General features: G+C 45.9%; 1 protein-coding gene across 7 annotated transcripts in view; it reads right to left on the reverse strand.

Moving 5' to 3' along the window:
- The window catches only part of Mtss1 (MTSS I-BAR domain containing 1), a 137,564-nt gene that overhangs the window by 97,082 nt on the left and 19,947 nt on the right, over window positions 1-20,535 (reverse strand). For all 7 annotated transcript variants that reach the window (XM_076911390.1, XM_076911392.1, XM_076911393.1 and 4 more), the window contains exons 2-3: window positions 17,110-17,171; window positions 13,808-13,881 (exon numbers count right to left, since the gene is read on the reverse strand). In XM_076911390.1, coding sequence (XP_076767505.1) covers window positions 13,808-13,881; window positions 17,110-17,171 — 136 coding nt within the window. The remainder of the gene's footprint in view (window positions 1-13,807; window positions 13,882-17,109; window positions 17,172-20,535) is intronic.

Raw genomic sequence — 20,535 nt, forward strand, 5'->3', positions numbered from 1 at the left:
GATGGCGAAAGCCCCAGGCACCTGTTTCTAGAAGACATCGACTCCTCGATTTTGCTTTATACAAATTCATTTGGAAAGGCAAATGCCAGAGCAACAGGCATCCACCTAAACTAGGATGGAGGCAAAGTCACTCTTCTTCAGTCACTCCTGGGAGTCAGAAGAAATGCAAAGGCACCTAGGGATTAGAGTCGCTGTCATCTTCCACATAGATCACCCTTCTCCGTAAACCCACCAGGATCTGGAGTCCAGGAGAGCCACCGCCCCAGGGAGGTCAAGGGTTGTGTTTACACAGCATTATTCCCTCCGGTTCCAGTACGGGGAGTGCAGGGAGCACGTGCTGTACTTGGGTTTACACCGCGTCATCCAAATGAAGTATTGCTCTCATAATTAGCATCTGCCTTTCCTCAGCACAGATGGCGATCACATGACAAAATCACAGATCAAGGGCTGAGATCCTGGTAGGAGAGCCTGGGCTCTGGGATGCTTCTGAGTGGTTGGGGGTCAGCAAGCTCAGGCTGGCCACATCCTTTGTCTGCTGCCACCAAGCCCTTCTGGCACAGACTGAGGCAGAACCAGCTGGAGTCAGCAGGTCAATGCCAGGGGTCAGTCCTCCTGCTGGAGCGCAATAGAGGGAGAGGGATCATCGTGGTCCCCTCCACAATTTTTTTTTGTACTAGATCAGTCATCCCTGGCTACCTTTGAAAAACAGCCCCACCGCAGTTCAAAGGACTGCATTAACTGTGTGAACGGGGTGTGTTAAGGGTTTCTTCTTGCTTGAGCAGAGCAGTGGGGTTTGTTCATCTTTTTTGTAATCTCCCCCTTCCCTTATTTTAAGGGGCGGAAGAAGCACCATTGTACTGAACTGTGAAATGCACTCCAATGCAGCTCTAAACGGAAGTGCCATCCAGTGGCTGGATTATTAGTTTCCATGGTAACCAGGTCCCTAGGCCTTGGCACACACAGCAGGAAATGCTGCAGATTTCCAGAACCATGTCTTACATTAGAATGAAGGATTCCAGGACAACAAGGGTAAACATTAGGGAATCTCCTAGCCCCCCCCCCCACGTGTGTGTGCGTGTGCGTGTGCGTGTGTGTTATTGTACTAAGACAATGCAATGCAAACAGAAGAGCCAAACTATTCTTACTGTTAATAAGCTTATGTTAACTATAACAACTGAATAACAGATAAGCAAAAATTGTCTTTTCCCCTCCGAAAAGTCTAAAAGAAAACAAAATTAGCTTCCATTAAAAAAGGATGCAGATGGAAGCAGAAAACTCCTTTGTAACACCAGATGACCAAGAATCCCTTATAAAACAGTGGGGGTGGGTCCTAAGTCACAAGGTGAAAAACAGAGGACAGATTTTTTTTTCCCACAGCCCTGTCACTTCCGTCTTGCACATCCTTACCATGAAACCAACCAGGTAAAGCCAACAGCTACTTAGTGAGCGGTAGTGACAAGGCAAGAGCTGCCACACTCTCCACTTCTTCCTCATTAGCCTGTGGCCTGGGGCAAGTGATTTCACTGCTAAGCCTGCTGCTTTCCCTACAAAAGCCCACACTGGGCACTCCCTGCGTCATGAAGGTCTGAAGGGCTGTGGATTAGCTTGAGTAGCAGAGTGCTGGCCTAGCCTGCATTAAGCCCTGGGTTCCATAGCATACTCCTCCCCCCACCCCCCATACAAATAAACTGCACACCACAAATAAAATGTAATAAAAGACGTTTGAGTTGTCAAGTTTCCTTAATATGTATCCGAAGAATTTACGCCAGGTTCTTGGTGACAGGGGAGGGTCTGAATATCCGTTATCTATGTCATGAATTATTTCCCAATAACCCATTTTCTCCTGCAGTAAATGAACCTCCAAGTGTTAAGTGACTACAGCATCATAAATGGTTTTCCCACTGACACCTTTCTTTGAGTGGACCTTTAGAAGGTAGGACAATGAAGCTATGCATTATGGGAGAAAAGACTCCTACTAGAAAAATGGCGGCACAATGCCAAGTTTCTTCAAGGTCAAGTTTAACCTCCTGAATTGTTATTTTTATCTGAGATGGGCAAGGTTAAGACCAAATGAAGCTAATGCCTCTGTGACTAATGACTTTTCCAAGAAAGCACTACCCCACAGAAAACACCTCACCTCATCTGTATGAACTACAGCAAGGCCATTCTTCCAGAAGCATTAGCACTGGAAGAATGACACTGCTACACTGACAGTAGCTAAAAAGGTTTTTGAGTGGGGTGGTTCAGAGGAAAAGCTAGTTAGTGAGGTGGAATGCAAAAGCTGGGTCAGAAGGCAAGGCAGTGGTGTCTGTTTACAGCCAAGCTCCTAGCAGCTCAGGGCCCTGTAAGCTGGAAGAGGTCACCAGTTGAATAAACTATTTCATTATGTAAACTGCCTAACACAGACAGCCACACTGCACAGACTGAATCAGTCATCCAGAAAGACACACATCCTTTCCAAATGCAGACCGTCCTTCTTCCTCTCCACTGCAGCAGAGACTAATGTCCTTAATTCAGCAACGCTACAATGACCAAAGTCAGAGAGTGCGGCACACATCCTAACAGGTGTCACCTGGATAAACACGTCCAGGGAGACGACAGACAGCACTGACAGAGGGAGGGTAACTGCTTCTCATGGTTAGTGCTGATGCTGTCCACAAGAGGACTAGAACACAAACTTGGTTGCCATCCATCATATGCTTTGGTAAGATGAGAGTGAGATTTCAGGCGATATCCAGAATAACAGACCAGTGCTCTCTCAAGCACTATTCTGGGAACACAGGGTTCAAAGCTAAACACCAACCAGGCAGACACTGGTTAACCACAATGAACACTGTGTCTCTGGCAACTGTTACTTCCCAACCAAGAATCAATAATATGGGGCCATGTGTAGAACATGACCAGGTGCTGCTATCAGCCACCTGTTTAGGATGAGGAGAATGGCTCCAGGAATCATGGGAAATCATCAAATCCAGGAAGACAATAGGAGAGTGTGCCTGTAGGGATGACATGGAGCCTGGCGCCACGGCAGATTCTGCAGTCTCTGCTCTACAGAGTTTGGACAGGAAGGCTTAGGAGCTGGGGAATTTATCTTGAATCTGCATTTACTTATTAATGGTCATAGGTTTTAGCTATTATTATAAATAGCAACAACATGTACAAGCTTTTTACACATACTTTATAAAGAGGCATTCTTTACTCACACTTTAAGTAAATTGAAGCTATAGTAATACTTCCTATAAAACATATGTACATGCACACATATAAGCATACATGTGTATATGTATACACATGCATAGAGTGAGGATGGTGTGAGGGTCAGACAAAGGTTCATGAAGCCACTGTAACTCTCTCCCAAGTGGTGTTCAGTGCAAGCTGTCAGCACAGGAAAGATTGGCTGGGGATGGGAGCTGGCCACCCTGGAAGAGGTTTGAGTTCAGTCATCTTAGACAGGACTCTTGAGTGTAAGTCTGAAACCTCAGTTCTTTCTTCATCTGACAACCAACACATTAAAAGGATTAGAACTAGAAAGTCCAATTGACAAAGGGCTGTTTGTTTGGTATGATGGAGCACTGAAGTCACTTTTCATGTCCCCGTGACTTGATGGTAGTCAGGAATGGCCAATACATACACAGATGTGTTGGCATGCCTGCTTCTCATCCAGGTACCAAAGAAGCTGACTGCAGGGCAATTTACAGAAGGCGGTACCACGGATGCACACTGCCAGCTCCCTTACTCTAGATCAGTCATCTCAGAGAAGCCACCCTCCACTGGGTCACAGAAATGCTCATGTACCTGGAATGCACAGCAGGTCAAGGCTCATCTGCTCAGAGGCGGACCTCCCTTACTGCATCTGGAAGCAGCTAGGCCCTTCTTTCCCTAAACATCACTCTCAGCACCATATGCCTGACCCCAGTTACAGGGACTGAAAGGAATACTTGGAGCCGGAAGTATTTGGGGTTGATTTTTCTTCCCCAAGCTTAGAGGCGAGACCCCCAAGTCTAAACACAATATTCGTTTGTTTCATCCACACTCTATCTGTACATGGCCTCAATGTAACTCTACACATTATTGTTTAAATCATCTTGAACATGAAATGAATTTTTTGTAGTGTAGAATTTCCCACTGTGGTATCATATTCACTCAAAAAGGTTTGAGGGCATTTTGGATTTCAGATTCACAAAGCAGTGACAGATGCTTGGCCTGTATTTTAACAAAATAAAACAGGATCCCTCAACACAACAATGGGCATACTTTAAAAGGGGGTAAAGCCAGGCACATGCCTTCAATCCAAGCACTCAGGAGGCAGAGACTGGCAGATCTCTGTGAGTTCGAGGCCAGCCTGGTCTACAGAGTGAGTTCCAGGACTACTAGGGTTACACAGAGAGACCCTGTCTCCAAAGGGGGGAGGGATGCAGAGACAGGTATGGTGGTGCATGCCTGTGATCCCAGCATTTAGGAAGCAGAAGCAGGAAGTTCTACATAGTTTGTAGATAGCTGAGGTTAGACCACACTGTTTCATAAAGCCAGAGAGAAACAGAAAGATAGAGAGTTCAGGTACATTAGGAACCACTGTGTACATGAATCTCTCTAGTCCCCCACTGTCCATGCTTGTCCATATGACAACCCACTGAATGCCTGAGAAGCAAAGGCTAGAACTGACCACAGCATCTGACAGCCGGAGCTGCACAGTTAAACTCTGAATACATCTAATAAAAGATGGCATCCATCAGGCAGCTCCTGACACAGACAGATACTATGAAAAACAGAGGAGCATCCCCTGCAGGCACAGGCACCTTCACAAGCTCCACTGCATTATGGGAGCCGCCAGTGCACATGGCTGTTTAAAGCTACTGAATTTTTGTATTACATTTATTTGTTGGTTTGTATGGGGGTGGGGCGCAGGCATGGGCACATGTGTAGAAGCCAGTGAACAGCCTGTGGCCATAAGTTCTCTCCTTCTACCATGTGAATTACAAGAACTGAACTTAGGACGTCAGTCTTAGCAGTTACCACCCTTACCTTCTGAGCCTTCTCACCAGCCTTCACTAAAAATTTTTAAGTTAAAAATTCAATTATTCATCCAGACATGGCAGTACATGTCTTTAATCCCGGCACTCAGGAGGCAGAGGCAGGCTGAGCTCTATGAGTTTAAGGCCAGCCTGGTCTACAGAGTGAGTTCAGGATAGCCAGGGCTACACAGAGGAACCCTGTCTTGAAAACAAAAGACAAAAAAAAAAAAATAGTTTTTCAGACATGCTGTCTACATTTAGTCAGTGACTAACATATTCTCTCTCTCTCTCTCTCTCTCTCTCTCTCTCTCTCTCTCTCTCTCTCACACACACACACACACACACACACACACACACACAAGCCTGCCTAGACTAAGAAGCCAGTATCCTTGTGTCAGCTACTGCAGTGACAGAGGCCCACCACGTCCTAGCATCGAGGACTTCAATTTAAAGCCAAGGCAAACAAACAAACAAAACGAACAAGAGAGAGAAAAAGACAGGACTGGTTTGACTTTACCCAGCTTGTTTCCTCTTTCACTAAACATTGCATGAAAATTCTTATTCTTTTATAGCTTTGTTCTCCCGCTTTACACCCATATACGCATGTATGTAACTCATGTGATCCATAACTAAGTGGGCAAGTTTAAAACAGAAAAACCAAACTCAACAGTCTTTTCCAAAGCATCTTCAATTTAGCGTACACACACACACATACACACACGCACACACATACACACACATCCATATACACACACATCCATATACACACATACACACACACACATACACACATACAGACACATTCACACACATACACACACACACACAAATATACACACACATACAGACAGACACACACACACACCCTCCTAATCCCTCCCACAAGAGACTTCAGCACTAAGCCCACCCATCCTTCTGTGAGCAAGCAGGGTAGTACACCATGTCATAAATGTTTCTGCAAATCAACAATCCTTCCCTAGACACCCATAACATGCCAGAAACAGACACATGAAGACTACAAGAAAAACAAGCTAACCTTTTTTGACTGTTTGTTGACTGGCTAAGTTTACCTCCTAAGGGGAAATCAGCATGGACCCTGTTTCTCAAATACTCCAGAGTTCTTCCCTGTGCCTGAAAATCACCAAAGATGTGGCCTAAAACACCAAAGCCAGCTTCCCATAGTGGCTACAGGTTTAGCTACAGGTTATCTGAGGCAGTTTTAAACCTCCTGTGTTTTATGAATGAATGTGAACACACTCCTTTAAAGTAGTATTTCAAGAATTTTGTTTTTTAAATATTCAGCGCTGAGCCTGCAAGAAGGACCTTTCTATCTTTTAACTAACTTTTTTTTTCCAGTTTGAGGCTAATGTACTTTGTACACAGTAGTCATATGGCTCATTACAAACAAGAAAGTTCTAGAATGGAACACTATGATACAGTCATCCAGAAGTTAAAGGCTACTGAAATCTCAATCAAACAATCTGGTTAAAGTAAAACTCTGAGACAAACAAGAGCAGCCTGGCTGGAGCTCGGAAATTTCCTGGCACCATCTGCCCAGCAAGGGAAGATTCCCTCCCTTCCCCCAAACAACCAAGTGCAGGTGGCCATCTTCCCTGTCCCATGACCTCCTCATGCAGGGAGGAGACTTCCTGCTACAGTGAAAGATGAAGACGCACTGGAACCCTCGGAGAGGGGTCACCCACATTCAGCGTCTGACGTCTCAAGTGCACTCTGTCCACATGTCCAACCCAGCAGGCTCCTAAGCCCAGGGGACTCCAACATCCTCCCGGGATCCACCAAGGCCCCTGAGCGGGGAAGCTGCTGTGTACAGTCACTCATTTGTTCAACAATGTCAGAAGCTCATAAATGATCGTTTGGGACTCAGTGCTCCAAATAACGGAGGACAACACAGGTCTTCAGCTGGAGCTTTCACAGTCTGTGGGGACAATGCTGACAGCAAGGCCCCACAGCCAGATGTGCCCTAAGTGTTCCTGCATGAGAAATGAAGGATTCAGAGGCAGCGGGACTCAAACAGCTCAGGGAAGGTACCCAGCACATACAGAGGCCCAGGGAACGCTGGAAGATGTACACGCTCAAGCAGAAGGACCAGAAGTCTTGATGCTCCAGAGAGCTTCTCTATGGGTGGAGACGCCACGCAACAGGTGGATTATGGGTAGATGGCAAGAAGCCTCGAAGGACAGCATAAATGAAATGCACCAGGAAGCAAAGTCTCCTTGGAAGCTTTAAAACAGATTCCAGAGTCCTGCCTGATTGTCCACCACAGCCCTCAAGACTGCACCTGAACACAAACATCTTCAGGGATGAGGGTTCGTGCCCAGGAAGGGCAGATTGAGGCATTTAACAAGGAACACATCTCAAAAGGGTGCACCATCCACTGACATCACCACACTTTCTAAAGGAACAAGCTTGCTTGACCGAGCCTAAGCCACAAAGATTTTCCCCATCGCCCAGAGGCCTAGGCACTGATGAGAGCCCACACCTGACAGGCACTTGGTCCCAGCTCGACCTGTCCCACAACACTCCAACTTCAGGGAGCCCACAACTCAGCGCAGCCCAAATGCCCATCTCTGACACCCAGGTGTCTTGCTCCCGCCCTCCATTTTCATCTGAGTAAGACTGCTTCCTCTACTCTGCTCCCTCTGGAATAAAAGCAGAAGTTTTGAGACAAATTAGAAAAGGAAACTTACCCCACCCAACTTCATATGTAGCTGATTTAAACAAGACTTCCACAGTTGTTTAAAACCATGGATAATGAGAGAAAGAAGGAAGGTTTGTTGGTCTTACCTTGGGACCCCCTCACACACACACACACCCCAATTCTTTTTACAGTGAGAAAGTTAAAACTTGGGGTTACATAGCTAGAACAGCCAAAAGTCCAACCCAGTCATCCCAGCTCCCAAAAAAGGTTTTTGCATGGATTGGGGTTTTTTTTTTTTAATGCCTTTGGGATGAAGTCACTTTAAAACCAAATATAAGCACATGCTAAGGCCAGAAGTTCCTTACATAAGGAATGTTAACTTACTGGTTCAGGTCCAGGTTGGGGGAGGGGCTCCAGTTCACTGGTCACATGACCTGCATCAGTGTCCAGACACAACCTGCTTGGACTCTATCCCTTGAAAATTTCATCACAATGCTGGGAGAACAAGAAGACCCTGGGTCCTCTTACCCAGTCAACCGTGATCCAAAAACATCAAATGGAAAATTCTAGAAATAAACAATTCCTAAGTTTCAAATAGCTTCTATTGTAGTATCATTGTAACTGATCTCATTATAAGATGTTGTTAATATTATGGAGTCCGATTTACACAATAAACCTTATCACAAATATGAATGTATGTATGTATGTGAGAAAGCATACACACCAGGCATCCAATGTGGGTCTTGGGAAGGATCCCCAATAACAAAGAAGAGACAACTCTACACATAAACCACTCAAAACAGAGTCCAGCCCACGGGGCATAGTCAAAGGATGTTAGCAATCACGATTTTCAATATTAAAGCCACTCAGTTTTAGACATGATCTAGTCTGCCTGGAGCCCATTTCTTTCCTTCTGAAAACCTTGAGCTCCTTTGTGTGGGCTTGGCATATCATCATCTGCACATCCCCCAGGATGGGTTTTCAAAGATGTAAACATAATTACAATGGCACACAAAAACAGGCAAAAACAAGTCACACAGCACTGTGCTCTTCAAAGGCCCTTGCTCATCTAAGCAAACAGTGTTGTGAGGACCAGTACAGAGAGGCTGCACACAGTAGGTGCCCAGATCAGACGGCGCTCACAGGTGTGCAGATGCTCTCCCCAGCACATACGGCCATCCGCTGCAGCACACTGAGAAGCCTTGTACTCACTCCCTGTACTTTTCTTTCCTCAGTTCTTAACCGACCCAAACAAATACATACTCACCAACTCAAGATTTTTCATCTCTAGAGACAGAAATCTAAGACAGCTGATACCTACAAACTAGTTTTTTGTGGCCAGTGAATCCAGAGGAAGAGAGCATGTTTTCATAGTTTACATAAATGAGATGTTAACTCCAGAGTATAAACTAAACACATAGAATTGTGCCTACTGCCAATAAACTCAAATTCCATCATTTCATTATATACATTGTATATGTATATATTGTATATAAAATCAATATATATATTAGAATAGTCAAGTTATATGATTTTATTTAGAAAAACAGGATCAAAATAGAGTCCAGATTTCAATATTGTATAAAAGATAAGTATATTATGAAAAGGCTGATTTTATCCTCATAGTAACTACTTGTAGAAGATTTTCATAAATAAATTTTGCTAATAACTCATGCTAAAGATCTCATGAGAATGACAAAAATCTTTCAGAGCTCTTTCCCTTTAAAAAAAAAAAAAATCACAAAAATGTGACTATTCTGGAACCAGAAACCTAGTTGAAATTATCTTGGCATTCTGGATCCTGGCCCAATACAGATGTGCTTCTACAGTTAACGTTTGCAAATGGCTCCGGTGTGTGGACCACGCAGAGAGGCTCTGTGGAATGCAAAGCAGGACAAGGAGACAGCTCAATGGAATGGTCACTGCTGAGAATACAAAGGGCAGGTGAAGTGCTCGTGACTTTAATCCCAGCATTTGGGAAGCAGAGGCAGGAGGATCTCTAAATTTGAGGCCAGCCTGGACTACAGTTGAGAGTTCCAAGACAGGCAAAGCTACATGCACATCGTGAAACAGTTTCTAAAAAAAAAAAAAAAGGAGGAGCCGCAGGAGGAGGAGGAGGAGGAAGAGAAAGAAAGAAAGAAAGAAAGAGAGAGAGAAAAAAAAAGAAGGAAAAGACAAAAGCAACTGCTGACCGAGATGTAGAGAGGAACACTTCCCTGTATCTGTAGGAACATAAATTAGTACAGTCACTTGGAGGACCACAGAGGTTCCTCAAATATTAAAAATAGAGCTAGCATATGATCTAGCAAGGCCCCCTGAGTAACATTTAAAGGGAAGGAAACTGCATGTGGAAGACACATCTGCAGCTGTTTAATGCAGTACAGTTCTCAATGGTCAAGAAACGGACACTGTCAGCCAAAAGGGGAACAATTCGGTACAGATATTCAATGGGACTGAACACGGGGCTGGAGAGATGGCTCAGCAGTTAAGAGCACCAACTGTTCTTCCAGAGGTCCTGAGTTCAATTCCCAGCAACGACATGGTGGCTCACAACCATCATTACAGAGGGGATCCGATGCCCTTTTCTAGTGTGTCTGAAGACAGCTACAGTGTACTCATATACATAAATAAATAAATCTTAAAGGAAAAGGGAGGGAGGGAGGGAAGGAGGGAAAACATAGAATAGTGGTTGCCGAGGGCTGGGGAAGGCAGCAAGTAGGGCCGATGGGGAGAGAGGCTAAGGGTCCTAAGACAGAGACGCGACACTCCGCTGTGCTACTGTTTAGTATGGTGGCAGTAGATGGCATAGATTGTACCTCAGAAAACTAAAGAAGAGGCAAAGGAAGAGGAAGGGAAAGACATAGGGTGAGGGAGGGTGGAGGGGAAGGGAGGAGAGAGAGGAAAACAGGAAGGGAGGGGAGCAGTGGAAATTCTCTTTTTACCAACTTCTAACTAAAGAGATTTTGAAATACTGGATCTAAAGCCTCCAAGCAAAAGAACTAGCCTAGGATACACTCTTCCGGCACAGTAAACGGCTCTGAGCCACCCTGAAGCCCACATGTGACTCATCCTTCCCTCGGCGACGCATAGACCACTAAGACAGGTCACTCGTCCATAGCCGGCTCTGCTGAGCAACCATGAGGACCAGAGTTTGGATCCTGGGCAACCACACACAAGCCAGAGTGCAGTGGCAGGCACCTGCAGTGCTAGAGCTGGGGCCCAGGCAAAGACAGGCGCACCCAAGGTCACGAGCCAGAAAGACAGGCTGAAACGATGAGATCCAGGCTCAGTGCGGAGGAAGGCACCTGATACTGCCCTCCGACCTTCACGTGCCAGTACAGCCTCACACACACACACCTATATACATGAACATGTACATACATGCTATGCACACACAAAAATAAGGTGAGAGAAATGGAATCAACCTCTGGCTCGAGCGTGCGCGCGCACACACACACACACCATGCATTCACAGATATACAAGCAGTATCTGAAGTACAGTCTAGAATAGCAAATACCTGGGGGAAATACAAATCCAGCCACAGAATAATAATTAGAACTCGCTCTCTCCAGGCACTGGACACAGGGAGGTGGCTCTGAGGGCGCTGGTGAGAAACGGTACCGGTAGCATAGTGTGAAGCAGAAGCCCAAGTGGCATCAGTGGTTCCTAGGAGCGGCCATCTGAGAAAGCTCATGAAGAACTACATGCACGGTGACGTGAAGCTAACTCTTTTTTACCCTAAACCTGATCTCTAAGAGGGGAGAGGTTAAATGTGGTTTTTAGATTTTTTTTTTTTTTTGTAAAGAGTACATGCACTAAGTTCCCCAATATTTTTCTTTTTACTAAAAAATTAAATTGTCAGCATAAGAAGTTCTTCCAAGTTTCTCATATCATCACTATGGAAACTGCTCCTGTCACCGGTATATTCTTTAAGGCATACAGGTTCCCACATCCAATGAAAGAAAGCAGCCATGCATTGGATCCTAAACAAACTGTGCTGCCAAAACAACCTGAAACCAAATGGCTTAAAGATATGTCACACAGGAGTCTGCTCATAATGACATACAGGCCGACAGCCACAGACATCACACACACACACTCACACGCACACTCACACACACTCACACTCACATATACACACTCATACACACACACAAACACAGAGCCTGGCTCTAACTCATTACCTCCACACACAGCCTCTTCCCTCCCCTGGAAGCATGAGAATTTCCAGGCCCTCCAATTTCCCCCCCAGGAAGCCCCCTGGGAGCAGCCTCTTCAAAAACTCAGGTTCTTACCACAGGAAACCATAGACAATCAGGGTCACCTTTCCTGTTGCTCCTTTATGGTCCACCCAGAAATCTAACAGTAAAACCAAAAAACATACTCTGAATTCTAGAACCTTGGGAATTCAATCCCACACTGGGCATGATGGCTCACACCTGTAATCCCAGTACCCAGGAGGTAGAAACAGGAAGATCAGAAGTTCAAGGTCATCCTCAGCCACATAATGGGCCCAAGGGTAGTCTTGGCTACTTAAGACTATATTTAAAAAAAAAAAAAAAAAAAAAGGCTCAGCAGGTAATAACCACCAAAGATGGAGACCTGAGGACCTAAGTTTGATCCCATGCTAGAAACAGAGAACCAACACCTGCAAGCTGTCTTCTGGCCTCCACACACACCACAGCACTTGCACAAAGTAAATAACCTACATATGGCTGACAGTTCCACGAAGCTGAGGGGAGAAGGAAAGACACCCTGGATGGATAGACACATTTACACAGCAGCAAACACTGGCTTGCACGTTAAGTTCTTTAGAACCGAAGTTTCCCAAGTTTCTACAACAGGTACATCCAAGTTAAGTCATTTTAAAGGAATTTCAAAACTATACGGGTTAAGACCTTCACCATGCAGACAAACCAGGCAGATTAAGGAAGCCTGATGCTGACGTCACAGTCATATTTCCGTGGGAACGTTTTGCAATGCTATTGGCATTTCAGAAAGGAGGAGAAATGGTACCTCCCCTGGGGAAATGTCCCTCGTTCCCCGCGCTGGGATAACTGCTCACTTTCCGATATTCCCCTGGTGTTCTGTGATTCAGCTATTACCTTGCCACTCATACTATTTCTGCACAGGCATTCTTCATTTATACATCTCAGTCTCCCTACTCAAACGGTGTGACTTCTGGGGACAAGGGGGAAACATATTGGTTCTTGTGGTCCCATGACAGACCTGCAAGAAAAGGATCTGGAGTTTCAGTCTATGAACATTTAATAAGTGCCCACAGTCGGTTGCGACGGACCACTGGAGGTACTGGGAACGAGGCTCAGCTTTGCCCTAAACACCCAATGTTCCCAATACCAGTGAGAGCAGGTTCATAGCTATGCATGCAGTGAGGGAGCCCAGAATGACCAGGCAAAGAACCGGTAGAGACTAGCTGCATGGGAATGAGAAGGTGAGCCTACTCGTATCCCCTTTCTCCTGGCACCTCTCACATGTCATGAAAAACCCTGAGATTCTCTGAAACTATGAAATCTTTTCAAAAGATTTCACCTTCTGGTCACTGCTTTCATAAACATATTTTAAATATCAATTAGGCTCTGGACACCCTGTCTTGTGGGGTACGATCAGGACTACACTGGTCTCTTGTTAATGGGGTCTGCAGTGGAGGAAGGACTAGGGACAGAGAGATGGTTACAGCCCTGTTGTGCCTATCATAAAAGGATTCCTTGGATATCCAGGACAGTAGCCATGTAATTGTCTCCAGGACTTCCCATTCCAGGAGGTACCATGGGGGAGTATAAGGCAACTTGCTGGAGGGGTCACACCAGGCCCAAAGGTGCAGCTCGAGGCCCTATCCTGAGCGAGCGTATCACTCGAATTACGCCCACAGCAAGCTGCCTCATGAAGGAACAGTGGCTCCACTCTGTTCTTGTCTAGTCTTCACACACCCTTCACTATCTGGGGAACTAGTTACAACTTCTAACATGCGCAACCCCACGGAGTTAAAAATATATGAAAACTATGAGTCAGCCAGGCTCTGATAACTAGAGCCGTATCTTCTCGGGAAACCGCCCAGGGGGAGAGCCCACGTGCTGGATCCAGTCAGCGCTGGAAGGCAGCCTTCCATCTGCTCACCACGTGTGTTGGTGGCCATGTCAGCCACTTTCTGAAAGGCATCCAAGAAGGCAGCTGCTGCTACTACTGTTGTCCTGAAATGCAAACAGATAACAAAAGCGTGAGGAATGTCTCACTGGCAAATTCATCACAGCTCTTAGGCTAAAACCTCCGCTACACAGCGAACAGAACCCTCCAGAAGCAATCTAGCGGTAGACAGTGTTTTCTCCCTTGCACTCAACCCCAAAGATGGCATGACTGTGGAAACTAACAAGCAAAACTTTAAGCAGAGGTATTTGTAGCCCAAAGAAGAAAGTACTGTTAAAGTAAAGATGGCACAGGTGACATCAGCTTTAGAATAGGAAAGTGATTTATGTGCACGTGAACTGGCAGGAAATCAAATCTTGGTGAGCAGAAAGATCAACATTTTGCTGCTCCCCACCCCCCAAAAAAAGGAAAACCCAGAACATAAATTGAAAGACATTTTAGAGATCACTGGTGCATACCAGAGTGACTGATGCCTCGCCACTGTGACTCACGGCCCAGCTTGACCCACTGCCACACAGGGTGCAAGCTAGGTACAGATTTGCTCCCTAAATCCTCAACTATACAAGACTAAAATACTGGGTTTTAGTTTCGTTTGTTTTGTTTTGTTCAGCCCCAGGATGCTCTTTCAACTGCATCTTCTGAAGTCCTAAAAGCAACAACAGGAAGAACTAAGGCTCAGTTCATGCCTTAGGAATCTTCCTTAATTCTTACCCAGGCCCGAAAGCACAACCAGCCGGATGCACTGGCCCCTCCATGGCCTACGACATCATGACCTGAGGATGACCAGCATTCCACCCAGGCTGCTCTGTGACAAACCAACAAAAGTCCCCTATCACGCAAGGACTTCCAACCAAACTCAAAGACTGAAGTGGTCTTCGAGTGTTTATTACAGGACTCCAGTTCCTACTGAGCTTTTCTCCTATGAAGGCAAAGTCACTACAAGAAGAAGAATAAGGGCTCGAGAATTGAGCTCAGAATACAGAAAAGGAAATGGTCTGTCTTAAACACAGCAACAGTGCCTATGGAACAAGAGGTTTCTAGGAGGTTCTGACCACGGTCCTTTGAAACAAATTTCTAAATCAGGTCTGAGAGTTTCTAAACAGATCAAGAATATATCTGCTCAATTTTAAACAGCAGTACCTATACACACACACACACACACACACACACATGCACATCTGAAGCATATTTTTTAAAGTGTTGACATTAAATGCAAATATTGAAAAAGTTACCTTTATCAAACATCCTGAGACTTATAAATAGCTCATTCTGACTTACGATTAATATCTGACATGCTGGCCTGATTTATTTATTCTCATTCAACTCAATGCCAATCAACCCCATTTTATGGGCCAGCTGCAGACAAACCTTGTCCATTACAGTCACTGGAGTTGACTTCTACTGCAAATTGACACTGGTCAATTTTGAGGAACTAAGAGCTTTTAATGACTGTCTCACACACTGTCGTTTCTGACAGCACAAAGAACACCTTGGCCCTTTCTTTGAGCACATGGCAAATAGGGAACCACCAGGGTTAACGGGGTGATTCAGCTTAAACATTCCAAGACAGACAGATGTGCTGCTTCTGCAGCAGTCGCTGCAGCCTTTCTCCAGGACACAAAATTAAACTCTCAGTTTGATAAACTGATAAAGAAATGGCCCCTGATCTCAGAAGACCTAGATGGGGAGTGGGAGGGAGATGGGGCCCTGGGGGGAGACAGGTGCTGAGAAGTCTACCTTGACTTTTACTTTGTATGTTTGAAGACAGGCAGTGAGCTCTGTACTTCAGGCTCCACTATTCTCGTCAGCTAAAGGGAAGAAGAACAACTTTTCTCCAGGCCCACACTGAAAGCCCAGCATCAAACAATCAGAGGCTGGACAAGAAAGGGAAGGGGAAATGTAAATGCTTTAGTTCAGGGGGAGACCTCTAAGCAGAGGGATGCTAACCTAGGTGAGATAAGCCCAGTGGATGAGAAAATGCCAGGAGACCAGGGCAGCCCCATGACGGGAGGCTGATGAAGCCTTCAGAAGAAGACCCAGACATGACCCAATGAGCTAGGAAATCGATGAGACAGTCAAGGACTGGACAACTGGAGAAGGTACATATCCCAGGTCCGAGGTCCTCTTGGGGGCCACATAAAAGGCTGCAAATACTCCCTACACACGCACAACTAAAGCTCAAGGAAACCCATGCACTCTTGCCCAGTTCTTCTGTGCTTCATGGGAGCCATGTGTCTCTAGAGACATCTCTAAGCAGCAGCCTCTGATGCCCTGGCATAGGCTCAGAAATGACAAGCCACCCTCCCTTGTCTATCACCCAGGTGGCTTTTTTTTCCCAGAACACCCTTACTTCCTGCTCCACTGCTCTGCCCTTGCACCCCCTCTCATTCGTCTCAAACCAAGCCAGTCACTCCTCCAAATTTCACCATCAAGGATTATCCAAATACTCGTTTTCAAGTGTCCCATGCTCCCTGGGGTATCCACCAATCGTAGCTGTATCTCTTCCCACACTGCCTTCAAAAAGGGCGAAACCTGTGGGTATCTTGTCTAATGATAATGAACAGGCACACTAGGTCACATGTGCTTCTTAAGAGAAAATCGGCAGCAGATCATGTTTGAGCAGCTTCTGGAGGTATATAACCTTCAGACCGTAAAATGTACTTCTAAGTGTCTAAGTACCTATCTCCAAAGCTTCTAGCAAACGTGGAACTGTGCAGCTCAGCCTACCGATGCTGAGACTCACTTCGTGTAAATGGAGCTGTGTACCAGTCTACACTGAGATTTTAAACTCTGTATGTGGAAGGACAATACAGGTGAATGAGAACAAATCTGGGCTCTGGAGCCAGACCACTCCTGTTTACATCTCTGTTTCTGTCACTAGTGGCTTCTCCATGAACAGGCTGTTCTCCATGAACAGCTTCCAGATCAGGAAAACTGACGCCTGTACTTAAGCTTGTGGGGCTGAGATTTCTCACAAGTTCACATAAGCCTGGCACACAGTGGGCATCATATAAACATTACCCATAACTACTCTATGTAATCAACTCTGAAAATTCCTATGGCAGGAGGCAGAGCCAACTTGAGTTTGAATTCACACCGAGACTGGGGTGAGGGGTGGAACAGGAGACTATGAATTAATACAGCTCTATACTGTGCCTGCTACACGCTTCTCTGTCTGTGACACTTCTAAATTTAAGCCAGGCGTGTGTGCCGATCCACCTCCCTGTCTTGCCTAAGGATGTCTCCTTTTCCTGTAGAATACATGTGTTACTTACCGCAGCTGGGACTGCAGCTTTCCAGCTTTGTTTATGAAGTCTTCCCAAACTGGATAGCTCCCCTAGGATAGAACAAAGCCAGCAATCAGTCCCAGTGTGATGAGCCAAACACCCAATTCCAACCATGCAAGGAACAATCTGCAGATGTGATCTTTCTTTGTAGGGTTCTTTAATATATACACCATTGACAGGCAATGGCTCTGGAACGGTTTCAGATGTGCCCTGTCACCATAGCCTTGCAAATAAGCATGGGCACCAACAGGAACTAGCTTCACAAAGTCTAACACCTACACCTTGGAATCAGCATTGTATACATGGCGGGTCCAAATTTTAAAAATATAGAATATGCCTTGCAGTGGTGGTGTACGCCTTTTATCCCAGCATTGGGAGACAGAGGCAGGCAGATCTCTGTGAGTTTGAGGCCAGCCTCAGCCACAGAGTGAGTTTCAAAACAGCCAGGGCTAACAGAGAAATCCTGTCTTGAAAAACAAAAAAACCCAACAACAACAACAACAACAACAACAACAAAAAAAAAAAGAACATACAAGGCTCTCTCCTGGGTCACCTGTGCACACAACATGGCTCTGTCCATTCTCCTCTTTGTCCACACAGCACAAGGAGGGAGCCAGATGACTGAAACCCTTCCTTAGGACAGGTGGCTATCGAGAAGTAGTATCAGCCTATCAGAATCCCAAGGCTCGAAAATAACCTAAATATAGCCACCCAGCTGATGTTTTAACCCCAGCATCTGTGTACACTATGGCAACAGGTGGTTCCCCAGCACACTTCAGCAAGGGAGGCATCCCATGCCTGGGCTGCCTACGCCAAGCCGTCTGTCTGTAGTGTTCACACGACTCTGGTTCTAACCTTTCCTCTGTACTGAACCCTCAAGTCCAATCGCACGTCTCCAAGGGAGCCCACCTCATAGTCCCTCCATATCCTAGAGCACAGCAGGCCTCCTCTTCCTCCTCCTGAGTACAGCACTAAGACACAAATGAGAAGGTTCTGTCCTGAGCAGGGCAAGGCAGCATGCAGCCTGCCACCTCCCTCCCTGTACACATTACGTATTAACTGAGATGATGCAGTGTCCACCAAGACGTGACTCTAAACAAACCCAGTAGAGGTAAAACATGGGTGGGGACATGCTATTTGTCACTGAATCATTCATGTGTGAGGGTGGGGGGTGGGGGGGTCATAGTCCCAGACAAGGATAAAAACGGCAGGCATCTTGACAAGGTAAAAACAGTGTTATGACACCTTTTGTTGCTAAGAGAGAATGGGGGGTGGAGGAGTGGGATTAAATTACCCATTGTAGCTTTCGTTACAGATGCCAAGCCCAAACTGTCTAAAAGTGCAGACGAGCGAGTTCATGCCATTACCTTGTCATGGCCGCCAAGGACCGTTTTCTCCTAACCTCACTGCTATCTCTCCACCTCGGTACTGCCAGCCCTCTGGGTGTGTGGATCTCTGCTGTGGTGCTGGCTTGTACCTCACAGGGTGGCAAGCAGCATCTCTGGCCTCTGTTACTGTGATGCCAGAAGCCTCCAAGTCCTTGTTTTGACCAATGAAATTATCTCTAGACACTGTCAGAGATAATGATTTTGCCCTGTGGAGGCAGCCCTGGTTAAGAAGCAGTGTCTTAAGACACACCTGAAAACCTAGTTCTCTGGTAAAGAAATAGTCTGGCTGCTTGTTCCGAGTTACTTCTTCAGTCACTTCCTCCAATACTTAAAAGGAACATGCTTTTATTTTGAAGCTTATATGCATAAGAGTTAACACCTTGTTAAAAAATTACCTGTGTATATATTTCCCTAGCCATCAATTCTGTCTGAAATGTGCATAGGAGTTACATGGAAAGCTGTCTTCTTATTAAAATGAGTTGCTTCTGGGAGCTACGATTTGGACCAATATATTGCCTTTTTTCCTTTGTACTTTCCTCTATGGAATGTTGTTTTGTTTTGTTTTTATAAGGGTCATGTATCACTTTAATGAAAACAATAAAGTCATTGCATTAAAAAAAAAAATTTAAGACCAAATTAGAGGTTCTGGCAACAGTTACACCATGAATTTCCGACCAGGCCTAGCCCTGCAGTCTGGTTCGCATATGCTGCTAGCTCACGGCCAGCTGCTCTGCAACGGTGCATCTGGGACCAGCTTGGTCTCTTCTCTGCCATTTGCTCCCTCGAAAAGCTAAGCTGCACCAGGGCTCTGGGTAGAGGCCCTTTGGCAGCTACATCTGAGACATGGCAACCAACATCTAGACATGGTTCTTGACACATGGCCCTTAACCTGTGTTTAAGCCCTGGGGGGTGTCCTCGACCCAACCACAGAACTCAGTATGATACACGAGCTTGTCACAGTAGTACGCAATTATAATCCCAGCACTTGGAGTTAAAGGCCAGCCTTGGTTACTTAGCAAGTTCAAGGCTAGACTGAACTACAAAAGATGATGTCTCAAAACAAACAACAAACAAACAAACAAAAAAAGCAAAGGCCAAGGGGACTGGAAAGACAGTAAGCAAGCAGGAGGACCTGAGATGGACACCTCAGAATGCTCATAAAAATTCAGGGCGTGGTGGTGTGTGCTTGGAATACCAGTACTGAAGAGGCAGAAACTGACAGATCCTTGGGGCTAGTTGGCCAGCCATCTAGCCTAATCAGTGAGTGCCCAACCAATGAGAGACCCTATCTGCAACAAAGATAGCATTCTTGAGGACGATAACTTAGGATGTCCTCTGGCCCACCTACACACACACACACACACACACACACACACAGAGAGAGAGAGAGAGAGAGAGAGAGAGAGAGAGAGAGAGAGAGAGAGAGAGAGGGAGGGAGGGAGGGAGGGAGGGAGGGAGGGAGGGAGGGAGGGAGGGAGGGATACACTCAAGGAAGCAAGAGAAGGAAAGGGGGGAGGGAAGGAAGGAGGGGAAGAGAAAGGGTGACAGATGATTGATAGATAGATAGATAGATAGATAGATAGATAGATAGATAGATAGATAGACGACAGACAGACAGGCAGACCGACCAAGCAAACTACCCTGAGGGTGTTCTGGCCTCCACTGCAGCCTCATCAGGACACCATAAAGATCTTGTTGATCCCTCTGCATTCACTTTTCTCTATCAAACCTGTAGAGGAATACTCTGCCCCGTAACTCAAGCTCCGGGTAACTTGGAGACCTCTGTCAGGCTGCTAAGGATCTGTCCAGACATATGTACCTTTCAGAAGCACTGAAGATGGAGACTCACCACTGTCTTGTCTAGTCAGACCTTCTTTCTCATCCACAAGACCTGATAAGAAGCTCCTGGGGGAAACTAAGGCCATTTACATATGTGCCAGCCTTCTTCTGGCTGGAAGTACCACTGTCATCTACGGCATAAAGCAGGATGTGAGAATAGGCCTTTCCCGCCCGAGTGCCTAGTTGG

Source organism: Arvicanthis niloticus, chromosome 13, assembly GCF_011762505.2.
Source record: "Arvicanthis niloticus isolate mArvNil1 chromosome 13, mArvNil1.pat.X, whole genome shotgun sequence".
NCBI lineage: Eukaryota > Metazoa > Chordata > Mammalia > Rodentia > Muridae > Arvicanthis > Arvicanthis niloticus.